A 25,970-nucleotide genomic window follows, 5' to 3' on the forward strand; every position below is an offset into this window, starting at 1 on the left:
TTTTATTTTTAATAGTAAATCCCCTTTGTTTACCAAAAAGTTGTTAATTTTCAATAATTAAAAGATAAATTAAATTAATGTTTTATGTGATTAATGTGCATCTCAGAAAATGCTTTCTTTTCATTGTTCACAGTACAAGTACAGACAGAGAAACAATGGGTAATAATTATTTTTTTATTTTTGATGTATGCATTGCATTCTATGCTTTAAAAAAAAAAAAAAAAAAAAAAAAAAAAAAAAAAAAAATTCCAAAAAAGGAAACTTAGTTGTTCATTTTAAGAGACCTGTGACGGTCACGTAGGGCGTCAACATGGACATTAATACGCACAAACACACACCGAGACTGTTTGGTGATACAAGAGTTTATTGTAATTATTGATCAGAAAGTGATTAAAATACCTGCAACCCTCAGGCCATACTCTCCACTGCAGAAACAAACACAGACTACCTTCCATTACAAAGACATTCACATTTATACTCATGGCCAGCACCATTAACACATGTGGAGGGACAAACTCACAGAAAACACTTTACACATGTTCCCTTAAATATACAGTCTGAAAGAAACGTATTGGCATTAATAAATCTACTTTGTTATTAATTCGTTCACATTAAACAGGAAATTACATCAACAACTCGCCCACGTTGCCCCTGAAACCCCCACGCTCAATTAATACATGGTATATTCCCACCCTAAGCGGAACCAATAATTCCTGCAATTGTTCTTACCAGGACTCTAAAAAATCACGGGACAAACGCTACACGGGAACAATACACATAGTTTACAGGTATTTCATTCACTCTCTGATCCATAATTACAAACTCTTGTATCACCAAACAGTCTCGGTGTGTGTTTTTGCGTATGTGTGCGTATTAACGTCCATGTTGAACGTGCGGTCCCTCTGTGACCGTCACAAGTCCCAGGAGTATTAATTTTCTATTGCAAAATTAATATTGCTCTTTAATTAAGCAAAAACACATTTTATCCGATTACTCGATTAATCGATGGAATTTTTGGTAGAATACTCGATTACTAAAATATTCGATAGCTACAGCCCTAGTGTGTACATCCAGTCAATTACCAACAGATAAAATCAGAACCTACATTTGCTTTCTTCTTCATTATGCTGTTTTACTCAGCAGGGTTCCAGGGAAGTGGGATGTGAATTTCATTTCATGTTGACTCATTGGATACTGTTGTTCATCTGTGACGGATTTACTTAGAACTGAGCTTTCAACATTTTAGTTAGCATCCCAAATTTACCTTTGGAATACAAGCTACAATATCTTTACCTTCCTTGATAAAGGCAAGCAAAGATCTCCTTGTGGAAGGATCTTCAGGATGTTCATCCAATCACTTTTAGTCATATTTCCTAATTAACTCACACAACTGCTTTTTAAAGATAGTCATGCAAACAATTAAGTACTCTGCTGGATGACATAGTATGTCAAATAAGAAATAACCGACGCTGTATGTGTGTTTAAGGTCACAGAAACAGGCCTAACTACTTTCGATGCAGCAGTGTTTAGGCCACTGAAACCTCCGCATATGTTGATGCAAAGTGCAACAGTGCATAACTGCATTTATATGTACGTTATTTCACATATATTCAGTTGTGTTGGGACTTGTAGCCACATACGGTACCTTATATGAGAAGCTTAACTTTATCTGTTTTTGGCTTATCTTTGTTTTCCGGCACTTCCTGTATAGTTTGGGAAGTGGTTATGGTGGGTAGACCACATACTGTGCCTTCTCATGCACAATTTAAGTTAAAATCACAAGCTCACGGACACGTTAAAGCATAAATGGTGTGGGATCAAATAAAAATAAGTGGTTTGCATTAAATATTCTCATGTATACTCTATATCTCATAAGTGCTGTGGTTCATATTAACATTTAACAGCATTTAATGTTTAATGTATAAGTGGTTACTTGTTCTCGAACCGAAACAAATAATAAGCATTTTTATACACAGTCCACTGTTTTTGTTCTGTAGAGTGGAAGTTACACAGCAAGAACACAAGAAAGACATTTTTAACAATATTAATCATGCACTTTCATGCACCTTTTGCCTTTTTATAGTGCTGGGTTTTTGTTTTTTGTTTTTTTTTGCTTGACAGCCCTAAAGTTTATTTTAAGAGGAAACCGAAATGATGTAAATTAATTATTCAGTTTATTTAATAAATTTTCCAATTTCAAATGTGGAGTTTAATGCAGGAAATTCTGGCAATATCAGTTTACAGTTTTTTTTTAATGTGAATTATATGTTGATTTGTTCTCTTTTACATCTGAAAACTTAGCATTTTAACCTTACTGTTAACCCTTTAAAAAAAATCCTTAGCATTTTTTACAATGTTTTACTGTTAAAATGACACTCATTGTTTATTCATGATTCATTCTGAAGATGCTCTATTGTAACATTTGCTTGTCAAAGAAACTAAATGTTTACAGTACTTTTGAAGGACTCAATCACAGGAGAATACTTTTAATTTCTGTTTCAGGGAGAGAACGGGCGTCCTGAGAATGTCTCCTTCCTGACGAATGAACAGAAGATGGCACCAGCAAGGAGGGCGAGGATTGCCGTGGGGGTCTTCATTGCCCTGCTGGTAGTGGCGGCAGTGGTCGGATTTCTTGTCTGGCTCTTCGTTGGTACAAAGATTCACCAATCATTTCTAACTTGCTCTTAAATGATGAAGGTTGCCCACCTACACTGTTTAAAGCTGTTATTCTCTCCAAAGCTGAATTGATCTGATCAAATATGCAATAAAAATGTAATATTGTGAATTATAAACACCTCTTTTAATGTATTTTAAAATGTAATTTATTTCTGTGATGGCAAAGATTAAATTTCTGCAACCATTAAGCCATTACTTAATTAATAGTTCCCTCTTTCTTTCAGTCAGGACCAAAGAATTGGAAAAAGATTCCACCTCTTATAAACACAGCTCATCCACACTGGTTTACAGTGGTCAAATGAAACTTCTCAAACCAGAGTACAGTCCAGTGTACAACAATCCCGAAAGTGCAGAATTCCAACAAGTGGCGAGGGGCTTGGAAATAATTGTGAGTGTTTTTGCTTCTCTCAGACTTTTCTTTGCTGATGGTGTTGTTAGTGTTCTGGTGACCTTGACTTTCTTTTGAGACTTTAAAGACCGTACTAAAGCTTTTAAAGAATTTTAAGTGTCTTTACACTCCAAAGATGTCAAACAGACTATTTATATATATATATATATACATATATACATATATACATATATATATATATATATATATATATATATATATATATATATATATATACAGAGGTGCGTAGTAACGAGTTACATTTACTTCGTTACATTTACTTGAGTAAATTTTTTGGGTAACTAATACTTTTTTGAGTATATTTAAAGATGGGTAACTTTACTCTTAATTGAGTATTTTTTTTTTTTTTTAAATCTGTACTTTTACTTCGTTACTGTGGGCGACGCTCCTCTCGTTACTTTATCTTAATGCAAATGCAATAAATGTTATAAATGCTTCAGTTTATTCCAAACGCGCCGTCTACTTTTCTCTGGGCAATGAGCGATGCTCATTCGCGAATGATTCATTCTTTTGAGTCAACTCTGTTGAAAAGTTTGATCAAACCAGTTGGCAAATGAGTGAATTGGTTCAGTTCCCTGCCGCACGCGCTGAGCATCTAAAGCGGTTCACTCAGAGTTGTAACGTTTAACATCAGCAGCGTTGAAAACGTGGCTATGGAAGTGCATTGAATTGAAAGCAAATCTGCAAAGGCTATTTGCTAGCGATGAAGATCTTTATTAGATGAACACCACGTGTGCTGTCTACGGTTCAACAGGTATAACTTGGGCTACATTCGATTACAGGATACCACTATGACATTAGTTTGTTGTACGTGTGACTTATAACAGAAGGGAACCAAGTTGAATGCAGCTTCCAAAAGACAAAAAATAGCCGATTAATATTTTATTAATATTAATACAATCACACCGGCGTGAGAACGTTCAGCGAGTCATATCATCAGCTGCTAAATTCAGATCTGTGATCGCTTGCTGGTGCTGAGCCAGAGATAGATGCGTTTTTACAGCACTGCACATTATAACCAATCACACATGATTCTTTTGAGCTTATTAAAGCATTGGCCAATCAGAGGTGTTCCGATGAGTCATCGCTAAAATGCAGGTGCTTCCTTCACTCGCTCCTGACTGGAGACCTCTTTCTGGCGAATTCTCTCGTCAGAAACAACAAAGTGCAGATGTGTGTACGAATCTATAATTAAGATATTGATTTCACAGTGTTGACAGTTTCAGTGATTTTAATGGGAGTTTTTGAGAGTGATTGAACTCTAGACTGTCAGTGAAAATGATTTTTGATAATGTAAATGTTATTTGCTCTCTTTATGAACAATGAAAAATTAGTAGCAGTTTTTATATCACATTAACTTTCAATGTTAAATTCATATTTAATATAAAGTCAGTCGTATTAAAAATATGTTATGGCATGACACCTATATCTGTTACTTAGGTAAACAGACAGATGTTCTGTAACTTAACGGTCATGTGAGGAGTTTTCTCTCTTCTCTGTGTCAGAGGTTATTTATACATATATAATACATACTTTAAAATATAATTTATTTTGTGATGCAAATCCGAATTTTCATCAGCTGTTACTCCAGTTTTCAGAGTCATGATCCTTAAAAATATAATTCTAATATATTGATTTATTACCAGTGCTGGAAACCGTTTTGCTGCTTAATATTTTTTTGGAACCTGTGACATTTTGTTTAGGATTATGATAAAAAGAACATCATTGATAGTAAATCAACATATTGGAATGATTTCTGAAGGATTATGTGACATTGAAGACTTGAGTAAAGGCTGATGATATATATATATATATATACACACACACATACATTACATAAATTTTATCTATATATCTAAATAAAAATAGGGTAGATATATATGACCCAAAGTAACTAGTAACTAACTACTTGAGTAGACTTTTTATCCGATACTTTTTTACTCTTACTCAAGTAACTATTCAGACTAGTACTTTTACTTGAGTAAATATTTCTATAAGTACTTTTACTTTTACTTGAGTACAGTTTTTGGGTACTCTACCCACCTCTGTGTGTGTGTGTGTGTGTGTGTGTGTGTGTGTGTGTGTGTGTGTGTATATATATATATATATATATATATATATATATATATAATTTTTATTGATATAAACTATAAATAAAACATACAATAAATATATTTAAAGGTTGTATTGTTACTGCTTACCATTGACCTTTTATATCTTATTATAATTGTGTTAAATAATCTATTTTTTTTTTTTTTCAGATGAACAATACATTCACCAAAGATCCTCTCCTTTCTAAATACTATACCAAGTCTGTCATCACTGCCTTCAGGTACGGCTGAACCAATGATCCCTGATTCAGACAAAGCTGATTTTACAGCATGCTCTCTAAATCAAATAGTTTTTTAAATGAAAGGATAGATCATTCTTTATGTCTTGATTTTAATGCTTAGTGGTTCCGCTGATAGAGATAAATTACAAGTCTCATAGAAACTAGTTTAAAAAAAATCACCCTAATGGAATACAAATGATAAATTTCCAGTTCAACTATTACTACTGCTCATTCTTAGAGTTGGGGAACCATAAAAAACAGAGTGAAAATCCATTACACCAAATTAGAGGGTCATTTTTAATGGGCTCTTTTTTGATTTGGGTCAATAAGAAACCAACTAGACCTAGCATAGCATAATTCTTAATACCATACAAAACACCTTGGCAACTAGCATTGTACAAAGCAAATCCTAAAATTTGAAAGTACATTATGCATGGCAAGCATCACAAAAATCAAGTTGTACATTCATTCAACAATATGTCTACTTTGCACCATCTTTGCATTTGCAGTGAAGGAACCTTAGCGTATCATTGGTCTCAATTTGACATTCCTGAGAATGACCAAGAGATTGTCCCGGAGCTGTCAGAGGAGCGTGTTGTCAAGGCTCTGATGAGGGGCATCCGCCAGGAGGGCAGACAAGTCGGCAACATTGCAGTCACTGACATCGACATCACTGCTTCATGTAAGATGATTGGTAATTCTAAAGATAGCGTCTTTGCTCCACACAGTCACAGTGCAGTGATTAGGATGAGATAAGGAAGATTATATTCAAAACGGTTTTTGAATGATTCTTTTTGGAGCAAAATCTGATGACTAACTTGTATATAAATGACAAAAACAATAAAAATTTATAAAGATGCTTTTTAATAACATTGTAGATAGCGGTAGGGACTTGGCTTCATTGTGCAGCTCAATGCAACACAGTAATTCTTTGTGATTGCAAAAAAAAAAAAAAAAAATGTAACTCTGTCCTTCTCTGGTCCCCATATGCATTGTATACATGAGAGCAGGGGGCCTGAGTGACACCTCAGTGCTCTGCTTAAAATGATATCTCTGAATGGAGGCTCATGTCCCTGTAGTGAAGTGAGAGACTGGTATTTGTGAACGCTGGAGTCAAGGTGATGGGCGGAGGAGGAGGAACAGAATATCTGACAGGCCTTTGAAAAATGGAATGAAAAAAGTACAGCATGCATCATTTTCTCTCTCTCTCTCCCTCTCTCTCTCTCTCTCTCTCTCTCTCTCTCTCTCTCTGCAGCCACAGACCCTCGGATGGCCAGGGACCCCAGATCCAGTGAGTAAAGTTTGTCCCATTTCAGTCACCGCTGCACTGTAATTTTCCACCTGGGTTGTCGTGCTCTATCCTGTCACTCACTGAAAAATGCCTGGCCGCCTCCATCTCATGCTCGCTCTATCTCTCGCTCGCTTTCCCTTCCACTCACCTTGCTGTGCACAACAGTACAGTGATCTCAAAACCTGTTTTTCAACCGCAGAGAGTAAATGTTGAACAACAGCTCTTCAACAGGACCTTTATACGAAAGTCTATATTATCTGCATTAAACTGCAAGTGCATGGAGGTCTCTTATGACTTTATAGAGTCAACATGAAAGCCAAATTGACACGTTTTTCTTCAATGAAATATTTGGCTTGTAATCTTTTTTGATAAAAATATAATAACTTGATTTCTAGGCTTTCCTTATTTGAGACCAGGGATTCCCAAAATGTTTGTCAGCCAAGCATATTGACCACATTGAGCTTAGTGTTTAATGTGATATTGTTTAACATTAACATTTAAGGTCATGTCATTAGTAGAAAATAATGGTATTTATTAACAAACAAAAAAAAAGGTAAAAAAAAATTTTTTTTTGACTTCTAAGTCTAAAAAAAAAAAAAAAAAAGAACAGGAATACATTTTCATATAATAATTTTTCCATAAAAACCTGTTTCAATTTGTCCAGAGCTGCTGCAGTGAGATCTGAAGTTAAAGATGTGCTGGACTACTGACAACAACACTCAACAGCAAATGAATGATTTCGAAACATTTAGGTTTTAACTATGGGTTATGGTGACGTTATTTTGTGGTCTGTTTGGTTATAGTTGGGACATATACACAGTGATTGATTAAACATGCCTCCGTTTAGTTTGCACAATACATCACAATCCAGCCACAGTTTTGGTTCATGCAGATGTTTAAGGTTTTTGATTGATCTTTTGTCCATCCAAGAAGCCACTCGATTCAACCACTTTGAGGGGGCTAAGGATCTTTGTGCTTTTTATACTTGCTGCACAGCAATTATCATCTGATGTGCTACTGAGTACTTGAGCTAGTTGTTTATTTACCTAGAACGCAATAAGTTTAGATCTATCTTTTTTCCTGTTTCTGTTATCAGAGAAATGCTTTTACAGTCTCATGGCTGACACCACCAACAAAGAATTTACATCTCCGGATCACCCTAGGAAATACCCAGCTAAGTCCCGATGCCAGTGGCAGATCCGTGCTCCCAAAGGCTCCGCCATCATTGTCAAGTTCAGGTCCTTTCACATAGAAGATGACTGTGCCAATGACTACGTGGCCATCTACAACTCTCTCAGTCCTGACAGCACGTATGCTATAACAAAGTGAGTACATGTCACACCTCAGATTTGACTTGAGTGTCATTTTAAAGGAATGTTCCAAGTTAAAAAACAATTATGCTCTATCAGTATCACTTGAATACCATACAAAAAACAAAAACAAAAAAAACTTTTAGGGACTTCAGATTAGCATCTGATTTGCTGCATTTATTTGTTTAAAAATACAGTAAAAAATATTATTTGAGTTTAAAATAACCATTTTCTATTTCAATTTATTGTGATGTAAATGTGAATTTTCAGTATCATTACTCTAGTCTTCAGTATAACATGATCCTTTAGAAATTATTCTAATATTTTCTGCTTCATATTTTAGTGATTTAAAAAAAAATATATATAGTATATATAAAAACACCAGTACAGTATATTATATATGTTATATCCTTTGCAATCCATCTCTGCCTCTTAAACTGCCTCTCATCTGTGCTGACTACACTACTTTTCAATTCTATTACATTTTTCATGGTTAGCATCCGGCTTCTTGCTCAGGATTGGCTTGTTAAGACCCCTTTCTAGCACCTCTTATTTACATGCCAACTTTTAGTCACCTGGGTGATGACAGACTTTAGTAAGGGAACACTTGTTTTTTTTTAATTTCTTGATTTATTTATGCTATGCAACAAATCACCTGAAGTGTAAAGGTCGTAAACAGTCACACAGCGTTTCTGTGCATCACAGCCATACAGTTCATAATAATGTTGTTACGCCCCAGGTATCGCTCTCTCTCTCTCTCTCTCTCTGTCTGTGTGTGTGCATGTGTGTGTGTGTGTGTATCTGTCTTGAGGCTTCTGAACTCAATATACCAATGTGACTTGCTTTGACATTTAGTTTCACTACAAGTCAAAGTGTACACAATCTTGACAGAATTTATGATCTTAAAGAGATTTATTAAATCTTTTAGGAGGTCATCTGCAGGCTTATATATACAGGTTTATACCTAAACATTGACAAAATGTACTTTAGAAACAAACATACCAATAATACAACCTCACAGATTTTCGTCCCATCAAGCAATTTAATATATATGTATGTGTGTGTGTGTATACACCGTTGCTACAGTTCTAACACTCTTGCACCTTTTATCACAGACAATGTGGACTTCGACCCCCTACAAATCCTCTTGAGGTAGTTTCTTCTGGTAACGTCATGCTTGTCAACCTAATCACTGATGTGGCCCAGACACCTGGATTCAGAGCGGTTTACACTGCAGTTCCAATTATTGCTGGTAAAGTCATTGATCATTCTGTACAATGCTTTAATATTCTATAGTTATAAGTCTTGCAGTGTTTGCCTTGGAACTCAAAAAAGGATGTTGAATTGGACTTGAAGTGTTCCATGTTATTAATATCTGTTTTCCATTCCCCCCCCCCTTCCCATATTAATTTCTAGCTGGGAGCTGTGGAGCATCTCTGACTGCTCTCACAGGAAACTTCACCTCTCCTCATTTTCCTAGTTTCTATCCTCCTTTGTTGGACTGCAGCTGGACCATCAACGTAAGCCCCACATGACCGTTTCACTTTTCTTTATTTACCAATAGAGAGAACTATGTAATAGCTGTTCTTTCTTTTATCATTTTCTTTCTTTCATGAAACACAAAAGGAGATGTTAGGTATAATGTAATTCGTTTTTTAAATGAATGCATTTTTCCCAGTAAGGATGCGTTAAACTGATCACTGTTAATCAGTGTTTCTAAAAATAAAATAAAATAAAAAATGTAAACAGCACAGCTGCTTTCAACATAGATTTGAACAGCAAACTAATCAAATTTGAATTAATTCTGAAAAATCCTATGACACTGAAGACTGGAGTAATGATGTGGAAAATTAAACTTTGCCATTACAGGAATAAATTACATTTTTAAATATTAAAATAGAAACCATTTATTTTAAATTCTAACAATAGTTACAATATTACTGTTTTACTGTATTGTTGACCAAATAAATTCTTGCCAAGCATAAATTATTATTTATTTTTTTAAAACATAAACAAATCTTAAAGTTTAGAACCGAAGTGTATAAGTAAATACTTGTCTAAAGGTGCAATTTTTGAACTGAGAAAGTGTGAGCTTTGAGAGATCTGGCAAATTGCCAAATTTATTTTTCAGCTTATAAGTTGTATGTTTTCCTCAAATCATAAGTGGTGAAAACTACATTAATATAAAGCAGCTTAGGCAGTCTGCTTAACATCTCTGTAACAAAGTTTGTAGATCGGGAAGGAGGCGGGAACCGGTGAACATTTAAACATAAAACTTTAATTATCAAATAAACAAACACAAAATGAAAGTGACAGCCCCTCACGGACGACTGCTGTATAAAACATATCAAAACTACAACATAAAATCCAGGCCCGCTCCTTTCTCGTCCTTCACTGTCGTTACTCTTATCTTATTTTTCGGGAGCTCCTCCAGGGAACTTGAGACTGGTGAGAGGCACAGGTGTCACTCATTATGCTTTACTCCACTCGCCCCACTAATCTCAATCTCATTTTGTGTTTCACAAAAGAAGAAAATAATAAGAGGTCAGACTCAGAACAATATGATAGTGACGAAATGAAGACAACATGTTCATATTTGAATGAACTACTCCTCTTGATTAGCAAAAGGGTTGTAAAAGTGCTCTTTTATTATTGAGCTATGCCTTTTTGAAAATAACCCTGAACACCATCATGTGGGTTCTGCAGGTTCCTACTGGCGGAAGGATAAAGCTTGAGTTCAGTATGTTCCGTGTGAAAGAGCCGAGTGTGGACACTAGCACCTGTCACAAAGACTACGTAGAGGTGCTGGGTAAAAAGTGAGTTCTGTCATCTGTCCTACCATGCCAGCCAGAAGGATTTCCCTCATCATTTCTTGTCAGCTTCCCGACAGTCTGAAATAAAATGGCAAAAGGCCCAATAAATAAAAGTTTGTTAATTTAGCTGAAAACCATGTGTTGCCAATTAATTTTGTAGTTTCATTTTAGCTTTTGTTGTATTGACACTTCTTTACTTCCTCTACTTTTGAAGGTATTGTGGAGAGAGACGTAGACTTGTTCTCTCTAGCATCACTAATTCCTTAGAAGTGAAGTTCCATTCAGATGAATCCTACACTGATAAGGGATTCAGGATCGTTTACACCGCCTTTGACCCTGTAAACCGTACGTAAGCTCAGTGTTTCAATATGGCCAGCCAAATGCAGTTATGAAATTTTGATCCATCTAAAACCAACAGATCACATTATTATATCAATAGAACTCTCTTTCACTTCTCCTTTGTGTTGAGTTCTGGCCGTCTTCCTGTTTTTACCTTCATGAATTTCATCTCCAGCTTGCCCTGGTCAGTTTGCATGCACCTCAGGCTACTGCATCAAAAAAGAGCTACAATGTGACGGGTGGAATGACTGCGAAGACATGAGTGATGAGAAAAACTGCAGTAAGTCTCATCCCTGTCAGGATTTTGCTAAATTTTCATTCAAACCTTTTGAACTGAATTAGCCCTGTCCAACAGGATACTGATGTAGAACGACACGAAGATGAATTTACAGAATTGCAATTCAGTTGCTATATAAAATTCAGTCCAAATGAATAAAAACAAAATCTAAAATGTAATTGTTACTTAATCTGACATTATATATATGTGTATGTGTGTCTGTAATATAAAAATGTTGTTTTCTTAAGCTGATTGGACAGATTCCTCCCATTTTAGTTCAGTACTGTCAGTTTTAATGGTGATTTTACAATTGTACTCATTTGTTTTAGATGTACAGAACATAATTTAAAATAATAGTTCAAAATGTATGTATTATATGAAATATTATATATTAAATGTATGATTTGTCATGTACGTAAAAACTTCTAGGTGTTTTTGTTTGTAAAATAAATGTTATTATGTATTGAAAATACAAATTTTACACTATAGGTGGTATTTCAAACATCAGTTTTTTAGATCATCAGTTAATGTTTATGGTTAATTAAAAATCATGTGTAAGTTCCACTTCCTTAACTTTAGATTTGCATTATAATTTTGCATCCTGTTTGCAAGTAACCAGTAAACCTAAAAAAAAAAATTGAGTGTTTACATGGTACTAATAATTGACAAAGATAGGTTATGTTAGACATACATTTTATGTTGACACATTATTTAGTTCAATGTGGTTTGTGTTTCAGAGTGTGATGACGAACAGTTCACCTGCAAAAATGGCCTGTGTAGGCCTCAGTACTTTGTGTGTGACAGAGCGAATGACTGTGGTGACAATAGTGATGAGGAAGATTGCGGTGAGTTTCTCCTATTACGTTTTACTGAACATATTTATTTATATCAGAATTTACCTTTTAGGAAGTTAATTCAAATGAATCCAAATACTTTTAAGGATACACTAAGTACTGACAGACGAAGCCATGGCAGGTGTTTTATCTCCACAAAGCAGAACCTCATTGAGGTCACATGACAAGCTGTTTCCTGGGTTTCAAATAAACTTAAGATTAACTTTGATCTATGACATTTTCCTGGATAACTTCAAAACATTCAAGACTTGCTTCTTTGTGGCATACTATAAAAAGCCACTTTGATTCTCGCCATTGAAGGACACTTGACATGCTTTTGTTTTGGTGTTCCTCCTAGATTGTGGCAGAGCTCAGGAAAGGTGCGGGGACGGTGCCTGCATCCCACAAGAATTTATATGCGATGGGAAAAATGATTGTGCTGATGGCAGTGATGAGGTCTCCTGTGCAGCAGGTGAGTGGATTTAACTTTGACTTACTGACCACAGATCTGCTTTTCCATAGAGCTTATCACCAGGATAATCTAACTAGTTGTGTAAGCTTACATTAATATGCATCGAATATACCTATTCACATGCAACAAACAACTTATGTTTTGTCATGGCATCATAGGTGCCACTTGAAAGGAAACAAAGCAATACAAAACAAAATAATAATTAAAAAAAAAAAAAACATACAAAAGAAAACAAAACAAAAGATAAACAACCAACAATAGATACAAAACAAAAAACAAAAGATACAAAACTGAATCAGTCAATGTAGGCCATATATAATTATAGTCAATCTAACCCTAACTTGTTACAATAAATAAAAATACAATTATAAAAAATGTCCCTTTTTTTTCTTTGAGGAAAACATTGACTGTTTCATTGTGATATTAACATATGCAGGAGTTATTGTGCATAGGAGTTATTCACAAAATCATAAAATATTATAGTGCTTTCTATTGTTGGGCTGGATGTTCATTTATAGTAAGACTATCCCTACCTGTCTATAGTTTAGGGTCTCTAATGTCAAGTTATATTTGGAAAAAATTGAGTTTTACGTTATCTGTACTCTTTCTCTCTTAGCGGCTGGTATCTGCAATGATTTCTCCTTCAAATGTAAAAACAAGGACTGTGTAAACAAAGTGAACGCAGAGTGTGATCGTGAAGAAGACTGCTCAGATGGTTCGGATGAACAGGGATGTGGTAAGTCACATTTATTTATTTTTTTTTATAATCTGTGTTGTCTAGTAACTGGCTATGCTGATATTCAGAACAACAGCACGGTTGATCATGTGATATTGCCTATATATATTATTTAACTGTAGTGCTCAGTTGGGTATTTCACTTGTTTTACAATGACCTAGAGTGTGGTTTATCTAATCATAATTAGGAGTTAGAAGTATCTCTTATTATATTCAATTTCCTGTTTGGAGTCCTTTATTTTCCACTCAAGTGTTACATAATGTGAAGCTGCACTGATGCCAGATTTATCATTTTTGAATGTACTTTAGATGAAGTACCTTTGCAAAGTACTTAATTCACTGTTTAATAAAAAGGCATTGTCAGTTGATTATAAACCACCAAAGATCTATCCCTTAACAACACACTTAAAGAGACTAATTTTGACAAATTTAAAGGGACAGCATTTGATTTTAGCAAAGAAAATGTGTAACCCTTATGATTAATTCTTTGAGATGCACAGTAAAAAAAAAAAATCTTTTTGAGCTCCCAGGTTTCACAAGCTTTTGGTCTTTCAGTGAATTTAAAAGCAATTGCAGTTTCCAGAAGTTGCTGCAGCATCATCAACAATGTGCTAATTAGTGTATAAAATTCACAAAAAAAAAAATATATATATATATGAAACCTTATTTGACATTGTTCTTCTATTACAGTCCTCAGGGTTGCTAGTTTCATTGTCCTTCCTCGTTGTGTTTTTATTACCCAGCACGGTTCATTCCTCCATATATCTACATTGTTATGATTCTGCTTTAGTCCCGGTAAAGGCCGACTGTACTGTGTGTGTCCGAGCAGATGTTACAAGAAACTTGCCATCTTTCAGTGCAAATAGTTTTGCAGTTAACTCTCTGATCTTATCCCTGCTGGTCATGTTCAAGACCCCCCATCACTTCTCATCTCAGCATACCAATGCTCTTCCTTCCGTTGTCTTCCTTAAAGTCTTTGTGTCTGAACCGTTCTTACAATTTGGTTGCAGACTGTGGAGTCCGGCCATTCAAGCACAACCGTATTGTGGGTGGGCAGAACGCAGATGTGGGTGAATGGCCATGGCAGGTCAGTCTACATTTCAAGAATGAGGGACACGTTTGCGGCGCATCCATCATCTCTAACAAATGGTTGCTGTGTGCTGCCCACTGCTTCATCCAGTCTGACCCAGCGTGAGTCAGTTTATTGCATCTCTGTATGGCTGTTAGTGTTAGTGCTGCATTTAATTTAGCTGTAGTTAATGATAATTTATGACAGACATAAATTAGACATTTGTAATGTATCTTTCTCCATTTGCTTTGTGCTCAAACTTCTTCCAGCATTTGCGCTTTGTGTTGGAACAAAGCCTGGGCTTGATTTATGTTCAGTGGCCAGCAGGTGGAGCACAAGATATGCAGTACAATCATACATTTCTGAGACTGAAATACTAAAGCTGAATTAAAAAATATTACACAACACTGTGTTTATTGTCAACAGCAACAAAATGACATCCAACTGGCTGACATACAGTGGTCTGCGGGACCAGAACATCCAGGACGGCTCTGTTCAGAAGCGCTCTTTGAAGAGCATTATCACCCATCCAAACTACGACTCAATGACCTACGATTATGACATCTCACTGCTGGAACTGAGCGATCCATTGAACTTCACCAACACCGTTCATCCCATCTGCCTTCCGGCATCCACCCACGTCTTCCCAGCTGGTAGTGGCTGCTTTGTTACGGGCTGGGGCACACTCCGAGAGGGAGGTGAGACAGCTTGTGTGCCTGAGGGCTGCCCTTTGCATTTAGAGTTCCTTTTTCTTTGAGATACCTTTTGGAAATTTTGCCGCACAAGTTTGACAATTATCAATTCCATCTCTCAGTGTTACTTTTAACACAACTTTTGTTCTAAGATTTTGTGGAAGCACATTATTATCATAATACATATTTCAAAGACTTATACTAAGTAGAGATGCTCATTGGTAATAGAGGTGGTCTCATAGGACTAATGTTTTATTTATGTGTTGTAGGAAGTGTTGCACAAATCTTGCAGAAAGCAGAAGTAAAGGTGATTAATGATACAGTATGCAACATGGTGACCGAAGGTCAGTTGACTTCTAGAATGATGTGTAGTGGCTACCTCACTGGAGGTGTGGACGCTTGTCAGGTAAAACCATTGTTATCTCTTCTTTTTTTTTATAACAAAAACACATGGAATCTGATATTTGAATTCTGTAGTAGGCCACTTGCAATATATTTAGGAATAAATAAAAAATGTTTTTTTTTTTGTTTTTTTTTGATTGTCAGGTCAGTTCTTAGTATTGTATAAACAATATTGTGAAAAACTATTATAATAATCAAAATAATAATAAAAGTTATCTCTTTTGCACATACAAAACACTGCATAGACCAAATTGCATATAAGAATAATATTGTGTGTTTACATTAGTGGAATTCTGGCAACATTTTTATGTAAAAAATAAAATAAAAATTCCTCTATTGTCCAAAGCTTAGCATTGTATTCAATTTTACATGAAATTTTGCAGTGCTTACATAGACAACTCAAACCAAGTAGCTTTCTGTTTGTCGGTCAACATGGTCCAACTTAAACTTTATGTGAAATGTGCGTAGAGAAATCTAGATTCCTATTAAAATTACTCTTTCAACCGTGTTTCAACAATAACAATTCACTGAACAATTGTACATGTTGGGCTGTTTTTTTGTTGTTGTTTTTATGGCCATTTACAGACTCAAAATCATAATGCCTCAACCCCAGTTGTAATTTGAAAATCTGAAATCTATAGCACGTGCAAATTTACACATTTATTGAATGTTAATGAATTCGAGGTAGTTTATTAGCCATTTAGATGCATAGTCAAGCCCAGCAGGGATAAGTCTTTTTTTTTTGTCCTGTTCTGTTCATTCAGAAACATCTACAGTACAGATATGACATGAGCATAATGTCGTCAAAATGTTCAGCTAATGTTGTTGTCTTCCTGCAGCCTCGTAGTGGAGAAGATTAATTATTCTACTTGGTTCCCTAATATTTAAATGAGCTGATTTCCATAATTTCTACTTCTATCTCACTTGTTATTCATCTTGCTTTCCTCTTCTGAACGCTCTGTGCGTCTCTCTTATTCTGGGTGTAATCTTCTTAGTGTGCTTTTCTCTTGCACAGGTTCTGGTCCTGGTCTTGTGACTCCTTTCCATCTTCCTCTCTCCTGCTGTTGAAGTGCGTAGATTTTCTCTCGCTCTTTGTACTTTGCTACATCTTTCTCACCCTCTGTGATATTCTTTCATTCACTTAGTAGTTTTGTCTTCCTCTCTCTCTCATCTCCCAATTCAAGTATGCTTTATTGCCATGTCTGTTTACATTGCAATATTGGCAAAGTAATTAAGAGCCGAATTGTATTACACACAAAACAAATCATTGAGGAATAATAGTAATGGAATGAAATGACACAGTAAATAAGCAGCTTAAATTAGAGGCACAAAATAATAAATAAGTGATTACAATAATAATTAAAACATTTGCAATTGCTTCACACTCTCCCCTTTTTTTTCCCAAGTTTCTCATATACATAATCATCACTTCATCCCCTCTTTCAATTTTAAGCACTTTATTGGCAAAATTGTTTATATATACAATATTGCCAAAGCATCAATACACACAATAGAAAATAATTCCCCATTAACACTAAAATAAATAATCACGATATATAATACAAATCAAATAAACATTCAGTGATGCATTAAAAAACATTCTCTAGAATAGATCAACAGATCAACTCTTGAATAAGGTGGTCAAATATGTGTAGCGTCCATGCATTTCATCAAGTTTTGGAAAATGTGGAATTATGTTTAAAAGTTTCTTTCTTTTGGCTTCAACAGGGAGACTCCGGCGGTCCTCTTGTGTGTCGTTCAGATGTAGGCAAATGGTTCCAGGCTGGCATTGTGAGCTGGGGAGAAGGCTGCGCTCGGCGGAACAAGCCTGGCGTCTACACGCGTGTCACCAAACTGCGGGAATGGATCCGTCAAATCACAAACATATAGTGGAGCCTGGACCTGCAATCATACGACAACCAAAGCAGAAGAACACAAATGTTGAGTGCCATGAATATTTAGTACAGTATGTGAGCTGCACTCACAAAAGCAAAAGTGAATACAAATTTGGTCGACATCTGTTGTGAGAAAAAAATCATTTAATTGTTTCATAATAGCATTTTCATTCAGTATGACTATTTGATTGTTATGGCTTATGAATGATTTTTTTCATAGATGTATCAATCAAAAGTTGACTTCAGCTTTAGTCAACCAAATAAAATGGTTCATATAATAGATGCAGATACCACTATAATGACAGTATATATCACTGTGATGTACTTTTACACTCTTTTACCTACTCCTACCCCAATTTAGTTCCATTTGTTGGTATCTGATTCCTTGAAAAGTAACTTCATAAATGGCACTTAGAGATCAAACTGACCTATTCTGAGACTTCTGACCTGGTGGAAGTTTTGTTGTAATCTTTATGAATTATATTTGGTTTAAAAAGTTTTTTTTTTCTTATGCTCAAAGTGTGCCTTTATTCCAAATACTGGCCCCCCCAAAGCCTGGCAAAGGTCAAACGCTTCTTTGCAATCTAGAAATTTCTCTCACTCAGGTTGACCTTCTTTCCTCACATCTGTGTGACCTCGGAACCTCAGTGCCAAAGCTCTGAAATGGAGGATTAGGTAAAAATAGGATATTTCCATCATCCGTTTGCCAATACAACCAAGGCTAATATAGGTCACACACTTCTGCAGCATGTTAAAGTTCCAGCCAATCAATGTCAAAGCAGGATAGTCTCTCCTTCAAAGATGCCTAAACGTATCAAGGAACCTATACCGCGGCTTCCTTATAGTCTTGGCAAGTTTCTTTCCCGTGGAAAGTCCACTTGCTTAGTAAGATTTTCAGGCTTTGTGATGTAATGACTTAATTTCCCAGGAGGTACAAGAGACGTTTGGTGTATTTTGAGAGATGTAAAGCAATATGCTGTATTTATGTATTACAGAAGTTTCATATAGCATCATGATGTGCTATTTGACCTATTGAGCCCTTGTTAGGATTTCATTTTTAAATTGTGTAAATTTCAAACAACTTTAAATTGTTTTTAAAACTGCAATGCTTATCTATTGCCTTAAGTGTCTGGGTGACTAAATGCTTTTTGTATTGTTCATGTAACTGATAACTTGTTGGTCTTTTCTGTTTCCTTGTGTTTTATATTTTATCATTATTCAAATGTTTTAACGTATGCTGGATTTTGTAATGTTTTCTTGAAAATAAAATACATGCTGGTTTTACACTACTTTTTTTTTTTTCGTTCGCTCCAGAATGGTAATTTCCAAGTAATTTCATTTCCTCCTTAAAATGCAGAATTTAGTCAAGAAAACTCAAAACAGTTGGATCAATTTCATCAGTTTCATTAAATCAGCTGGCCTTGGCATAAAACAACGTCAACGTTGCCTTCAACAATTACATGCCCATAAATCAGTGGACTCCTAATGGAAAACGAATCCAGAAAGCATCATAAATCATATTATTATTATTTTTTTTTTTCAGTTGATATGAGAAAATCCACAGCATGTCTTTGTTACAGATGTGAACGTAGCTACTTAATTTTGACATTGCCCCAATAGGTTTAATTAAAGGTACAATTTGTAAGATATTTGCAGTGAAATATCCAAAAACCACTAGGCTAGTGTTATATATTTTGTCCAGCTGTTTACTAGCAATATCTCTTAATGTTTTTAACTACTTGTAAATTATGAGAAAATTCCAGGCGGGAAGGAAGTCGACCGGAAGTTGAAGTCGGCCGCGTGCCGCCATCTTGTAGCAGAACTTCACTTGCGTTAGCATACCAATGACTCACATTCATTTTGGCGTCACTTTGACAGCGAATAACTTTACACCTGAGGCGTTTAAAGACTCTATTTGTCCATTATTTATTTCTAAAGATACACGACAATGTATAAAGGGCTCCATTACCTTCTATGTTACATTATGGCCCCGTAGAAACAGTTTTTGTAAAAATAGGCTAACGATTGCGTCATAACCACTCTACTCTCTGTCGCACAGTAGAGAAATTACCGTACAGACAGGAGGAGAAGCTCGCAGGCAATCGGGGAGACGTCAAGAGAGAAGCCCATAGATACAAGCCCTGGCGTTACATTTTAAAATACTATACAAAATAATTAATCAGAATACTTACTCCTGCTCACTCACGCCAAAGAACTCCCCGCTCAAGCTCGCCGTCTCTGCAAGATTAACGATGGCAGTTTTCATGCACAGCTACTAGAAGATTTACATCTGTCAGACAGGTTGCTGACGTCATCAAGCTTAGTTAGAGTCTGCGCGTCAGAAACGGAAGTGCTAAAAATCTCTAAAAATGGGCTTCACTTGTCTCAATTGAGTTCCAATGGGGTCGCTGTGTCCATTTCTTTTACTGTCTATGGAAAATTCCCATTCTAAACAGTGACACGGGGCAGTGCAGTCGCCTGTCAATGACGTCAGTTACCCTTTGTTACCGCCTTTACTGACGTAGGAAACCACATGACAACAGTGTCGTGGACAAACGCGGAAGTAGTGTCTAGCGTACAGCAAACCACTAGCTTGCTTCAAGCAGTTCCTTATTTACTTCTTCTTGCACGTTTTATGGTGGATTGTGTTACTTATTTATGGAACATAATTACCGTTTACCGTTCTGTCGACAAGGACAGCTCCCGTAAACTTGTGTTTTACTTGACAGGTGAGTTTTTTTTATTAGTATCTTTACAGAAAACGTATGCTATTATAACGACCAACAAGATTAGTATTTTGGGGCATACAGGCCAAACGCGGGGCATCGTGTCTCTAGACCCGCGCGAGGACACGTCTGATCCATAGTCTTTTCGTGTTTTTGCTTTGACTTTGTATGTAATCTACTCGCGCTTGAAAATTATGACATCAAGCACACCATTTATAAAACTTAACCTCATCCGTTAAATCCATGTTTTATATTTCTGTCTGATTGATGGCCGTCAGCAGTTGGGTAGAAGACAACAAATCCCATCATCCATGCTCCTTCTTAGCGTCATCAGACCACGCGTTTGTAATTGTTTTGGAAGTGCGCCCTCTCATGGCAGGTCCTACAATCTGTACCTTTAAGCACTGCAACGGTTGTTTTAAATGGTTGACAGAATATTTAACTTAGGTTAATTACATGCCAGATTTGCGAACGTGTATTGTTGATTTTGTGCTTAATTTCATTGTTATAATCGTATAACCAGGAAATATATAAATTGTATTATTAATAAGTTAAGAGTTTGTCGATTTAGTCGGCTCCTCAACTGAGAATTCACCATAGAAAAACATTGATGAATTTGTTTCTAACGTAGAGAACCAGCATTTGTGACAATCAACTAATCACTATTAAGTTTCATACATTCTATCTGCCAAAATAGGGGCTTTTTCAGTCATTGCTACTAACCTAACTCGTTAAAAATGTAAATTCTTGTAAACAAAGTGATTAATTCTTCTTTCCGTTATTCACCACGGTAGCTTTAAAACTAACCATTTTGTTCACAAGACACTCACTGAGTGTTACTGCCTTCTCACTGTCTTAAAGGGATAGTTCACCCAAAAATCTAAATTATGTCATTAATAACTCACCCTCATGTCGTTCCAAACCCGTGAGACCTCCGTTTATATTCAGGACACAGTTTAAGATATTTTAGATTTAGTCCGAGAGCTCTCGGTCCCTCCATTGAAACTGTGTGTATGGTATACCATGTCCAGAAAGGTAAGAAAAACATCATCAAAGTAGTCCATGTGACATCAGAGTGTCAGTTAGAACTTTTTGAAGCATCGAAAATACATTTTGGTCTTAAAAATAGCCAAAAATACGACTTTATTCAGCATTGTATTCTCTTCCGTGTCTGTTGTGAGAGAGTTCAACGCAAAGCAGTTTGTGATATCCAGTTCGCGAACGAATCATTCGATGTAACCGGATCTTTTTGAACCAGTTCACCAAATCGAACTGAATCGTTTTAAATGGTTCGCGTCTCCAATACGCATTAATCCACAAATGACTTAAGCTGTTAACTTTTTTAATGTGGCTGACACTCCCTCTGTGTTCAAACAAACCAATATCCCGGAGTAATTCATTTACTCAAACAGTACACTGACTGAACTGCTGTGAAGAGAGAGATGAAGATGAACACCGAGCCGAGCCAGATAACGCACAAAACATTGACTCGTGCACTCGGACCAAATCTAAAATATCTTAAACTGTGTTCCGAAGATAAAAGGAGTTCTCACGAGTTTGGAATGACATGAGGGTGAGGTATTAATGACATAATTTTGATTTTTGGGTGAACTATCCCTTTAATGAAGGGAATCAGAGTTTGCATTGTAGTCTATGTTACTAGGTTTGCACATTATGTATATTCATTCTTGTTTGGGTATTTTCGGCAGTGTTCGTAGTATGCAAGGGATGATGACAGCTGATGGAAAGATGACCCTCAATTTACCAGAGTAACAGTCAGTTTATTTGTTTAATGCTCAGTACGTGTTTATGTCTTCAGCACTCCCTGCGGTGAAGTTCGGCATGACATGATGAAATCTGAGAGTCTGGGTGACACGACAAGATAATGTTGTCACACGACACCCGCTCAGTCAGCGCAATATTTGGCGTAGAGGGAGACGGCCTGTGCCTGCTATGTTTGATACGCAGACAGCGGGAGGCTCGGGATTCTCATCCGTCTTTTTTAAAAGCCCTGCTGTCGCCGCGGGAATAAGAGAATCAACATAAGCATCACTGCTAATTTATGTATTCATCAACTCGGCAGCCCTGGTATTGTTTGACCTCATTTCCTCATGAGGTTTGACGAGACCCAGCGATGTGTGCCAAACTCACTCCAGTCAGAGCAGATATTATTCGAAATGGTTTTATTTAAATATAAATATGTGTACAAAGTTACAAGCAACAATAGCTCATTTTTAGCAAATAAAATTATTTGAACATTATTACAAAAAAAGAAAGAAAGAAACGGAAAGAAAAAGTAAATTAGTTAAAAACTGATAAGTAACATGGGGGAAAAAACAGTCTGAACCAAATAAAGTCAACTCAAAGATATAGATTTATGCATTTTATAATATAAAGGTACTTTACAATAGAGCAACTCACACTCTGTACATTAAGGCTTATATAAAATATAAAAATAAAGACAAGCAATGTTCATTTCAATTTTTTTTTCATCTTTCCAAATGGAGCCGACCATTCAGGCTCAAAGGAAAATGGCAGTATGGAAACTTCCAAATGCAGGTATCCAAGATCGAATTGATGTAGGGTGCAGTAAGTGGTTTCTCACACAAGGAACAGACAGATGAGAAGAAATGCTGAATACGTTCACATACACACATCATCTGCATGCAACAGACAGGAATGAATTTCCCAACAATTTGTACACTCATTGAAGTGGCTCTAAGTGGATATGGACAGTACTGCATTTCACTTGCTATTTCTTTTTTTTCTTCTATGTACCGTATTTTTCGGACTATAAGTCACACCTGAGTATAAGTCGCATCTGTCCAAAAATACGTCATGATGAGGAAAAAAACATATATAAGTCGCACTGGACTATAAGTCGCATTTATTTAGAACCAAGAACCAAGAGAAAACATTACCGTCTACAGACGCGAGAGGGAGTTCTATACTGCTCAGTGGTAGACTACAGGAGCACTGAGCAGCATAGAGCGCCCTCTCGCAGCTGTAGACGGTAATGTTTTCTCTTGGTTCATTTCTCTTAGTTCATTTCTCTTTATTCATGTCAAATTAATTTTGATAAATAAGTCGCACCTGACTATAAGTCGCAGGACATGCCAAACTATGAAAAAAAAGTGAGACTTATAGTCCGGAAAATACGGTAAACATTTTAGTGCTACCTGATGGTGTCAGCCATGTCAGCATGACATAACAGTCACCTTGGCACACTCTGTATTTAATAACATACAGTGGTCACATAAGGAACGTAACAATACTATTACTGCACGCTGCAAGGCTGTGCTGTAATTTAGGTTTGCCGTATATGGCTCGACTTAAGAAACCGTGGTCCCGAAATGGGCTCTACTCTGAACTCTGCAAAAAGTCCTTGAGGGTAGGCTATAGCTTAAAGAGACTGCACCTCTAAATTTGCTTCTTTGGGGGGATTGGCCAATCTTGTTTCTATCAAACAGACAGAAATGTATTTTATGGATTTTGTCCATATATTAATTTTTTTACCAGAGCATTCCAGTTTCCCACATTGGTCCATTGAGGCTTTACATAAATACTCTCTTGCGAGCAGTGCAGACTGCAGAGAGAGCTTCTGAAGAAATATCTTAAGGTGCTTTCTTTTGCTCTCCTGCTTTGTGGATTGAACTTTGAGCCACTTTGTGTAGGCAAGACCTGTTGTCATTGATACACAAATGTGCTTCGAATTCCATCAGCATGCCAACAAACATTTTTTTTTAAACTTTTTTTTTTAAGTTTATGTTATTATGATTGTTTCAGCATAGTGTCATAAGCATGTCCCCATTTGGAAAGGTTAGTTCAAGAGGACACTTCCCTTCTCCAAAGCACTGCCTTCCTTCTCCAAGATCTAGAAGGGTCAGTGCTAGAACCATTTTTAATGGAAATACAGTGCCATAGAGATGGATTAATGGACGGTGTTTATTTCCGTTAAAAGTTCAATGTTTGGTCAAAGAGAATTAGTAGCTTGATGGTGACTTCCAAGCTTGAGTGGCACATTGTAGTTCTTTCGAAAGAAGTTTCCCATTGATCCAACATTCACTTCAATACAGCAATAAAGCTTTTCCACCTCTTGAATCTCAGTTTAAAGTTTGCTTAATCCCTCCTGAACCCATTCAGAAGAAAGTCCTTGTTGACCATGATGATGATCATGCTAGACCCTCAGTGGGTCTTCGAGGGAGCCATCACACATGAGTCTGCATGCGTTGCTGAGAGGGCCGTCCATAATCAGACTGTGGCGACGACACCTGCGAGGATGCGTATGAGAAACGAGAGGAGCTGGAAACCTTGCTGGCCTGGTCTGAATGCTCATATCCGTCAACCTTCTCGTAGGATGCAGGTTTGACGTAGCTTGTGAAGGCACGGCCATAGGTGGCGGGCAGGTAGGCGGAGCCCGCATAGACTGGCTCCTGAGGGTAGATGGTGGGAGTTTGCTGTTGTTGCTGCGGCTGTTGTGATTGCTGTTGCTCATAGGTTGTGCGTGTGGCAGGGGTTGTGGCATAACGCTGAGAGAAGTCATAAATCCGAGGCTGAGTGGAGTGCTGGCCGTATAAGGGGCTCGGCGAGGGAAGCTGAGAGGGAGTGTAGACTGGACGTGCATTAGGGACATATTCGGAGAAGCCGGTTCTTGTAATGTGGCGGTCCTCATGAGCCCGCACATTGTAGTACCCATTGGTGGGGTCCTAGGAAGAACAAAAGAAAACCTTGTCAAAATAATAATAAAATCTCGTACTGAATGAAATACATGCAAATTATTTTAGTAAGGTGCTAGATACAAGTTAGAAATTGACCAAGAATTGTAGGTTTTCTTAAACATGATCCAAGCTTGTGGTGTAATACGATATGATCTCAGCAAGATTGTGTTATTAAGTATAGTAGTTTCCTCAAACCTTTGAAAACAACCTTTTGCTTTTATCGGATTAACCGTCCAAGTCATGCTTTGTGAAATGAAATACCTTGATATCTGATCTCTCATCATCCTCCTCTTCCAGCAGGTCGCTGTGCTCTGTGCGAGATGTTCCTGGAGACTCACTGCTGTTGGGAGCCTGAGAAGAGTACAGAGATTTGGCTTACAATCTGCTTGGTGTCTATGGTATGTTAAATGTCATGCAATCATAATTAATATTGTCCCTAACTCCTGGTCGTCTTTTGAACAAATAATCAATATATGCGTTTTTTACAGTCTTAAAATAAATAAATGACTTTACCTTTTGGCTAATGTCACTAAGTCCTAGATATTTTTGGTCCTGATGGATAAACTATAGCCTAACATTTTGTTTTCTTATTTAGTATCACATTTCCCTCAGAAGTCAGGGAACATATTTAAAAATTAAATTGAGTTGCAGCATAGCAGGAAAAAAAAGGGGAAACAAATGGTATAAAAGATATTTCTATCTATTAAGCCATTCTAAGTATTTCTTTTTTGGTTTGAGAGTGACTTACCATAGGCTCCTTCACGTCCTCTTCATCATCATTTCCTCTTGCTGCGTTGTGGTCACTGTGCACGATTTGTACGCGGATGTCGCTCTTAGACAGGCGTGTGCCCTTTTTGCCTGGGTGAGGAAATAGCGCAGTGTATAGAGATTAATGAGGTGAACGGTGGGAAGATTTCCAGAGGTGAAAAGGTCAACACTGCTCCAGGCAAAGAGGTGGCCCCATAATTAACCTCTGTCTAG

The 25,970-nt window shown here is 36.6% G+C and overlaps 2 protein-coding genes across 2 annotated transcripts in view; one reads left to right on the forward strand and one right to left on the reverse strand.

Moving 5' to 3' along the window:
• st14 (ST14 transmembrane serine protease matriptase) overlaps window positions 1–18,834 on the forward strand; it is a 32,928-nt gene extending 14,094 nt beyond the window's left edge. The window contains exons 2-19 of the mRNA XM_059534110.1: window positions 2,503–2,650; window positions 2,901–3,064; window positions 5,347–5,417; window positions 5,927–6,099; window positions 6,673–6,708; window positions 7,805–8,033; window positions 9,134–9,270; window positions 9,435–9,538; window positions 10,725–10,834; window positions 11,046–11,176; window positions 11,346–11,450; window positions 12,185–12,292; window positions 12,639–12,752; window positions 13,369–13,488; window positions 14,498–14,678; window positions 14,983–15,254; window positions 15,518–15,654; window positions 17,379–18,834. Coding sequence (XP_059390093.1) covers window positions 2,503–2,650; window positions 2,901–3,064; window positions 5,347–5,417; window positions 5,927–6,099; window positions 6,673–6,708; window positions 7,805–8,033; window positions 9,134–9,270; window positions 9,435–9,538; window positions 10,725–10,834; window positions 11,046–11,176; window positions 11,346–11,450; window positions 12,185–12,292; window positions 12,639–12,752; window positions 13,369–13,488; window positions 14,498–14,678; window positions 14,983–15,254; window positions 15,518–15,654; window positions 17,379–17,540 — 2,502 coding nt within the window. The 3' untranslated portion in view covers window positions 17,541–18,834. The remainder of the gene's footprint in view (window positions 1–2,502; window positions 2,651–2,900; window positions 3,065–5,346; window positions 5,418–5,926; window positions 6,100–6,672; window positions 6,709–7,804; window positions 8,034–9,133; window positions 9,271–9,434; window positions 9,539–10,724; window positions 10,835–11,045; window positions 11,177–11,345; window positions 11,451–12,184; window positions 12,293–12,638; window positions 12,753–13,368; window positions 13,489–14,497; window positions 14,679–14,982; window positions 15,255–15,517; window positions 15,655–17,378) is intronic.
• A 4,478-nt stretch (window positions 18,835–23,312) lies between these two features.
• kirrel3l (kirre like nephrin family adhesion molecule 3, like) overlaps window positions 23,313–25,970 on the reverse strand; it is a 41,676-nt gene continuing 39,018 nt past the window's right edge. Inside the window, exons 13-15 of the mRNA XM_059534114.1 lie at window positions 25,738–25,847; window positions 25,251–25,340; window positions 23,313–24,977 (exon numbers count right to left, since the gene is read on the reverse strand). Coding sequence (XP_059390097.1) covers window positions 24,480–24,977; window positions 25,251–25,340; window positions 25,738–25,847 — 698 coding nt within the window. The 3' untranslated portion in view covers window positions 23,313–24,479. The remainder of the gene's footprint in view (window positions 24,978–25,250; window positions 25,341–25,737; window positions 25,848–25,970) is intronic.

The sequence above is a fragment of the Carassius carassius genome, chromosome 41 (genome assembly GCF_963082965.1).
Source record: "Carassius carassius chromosome 41, fCarCar2.1, whole genome shotgun sequence".
Lineage (NCBI taxonomy): Eukaryota > Metazoa > Chordata > Actinopteri > Cypriniformes > Cyprinidae > Carassius > Carassius carassius.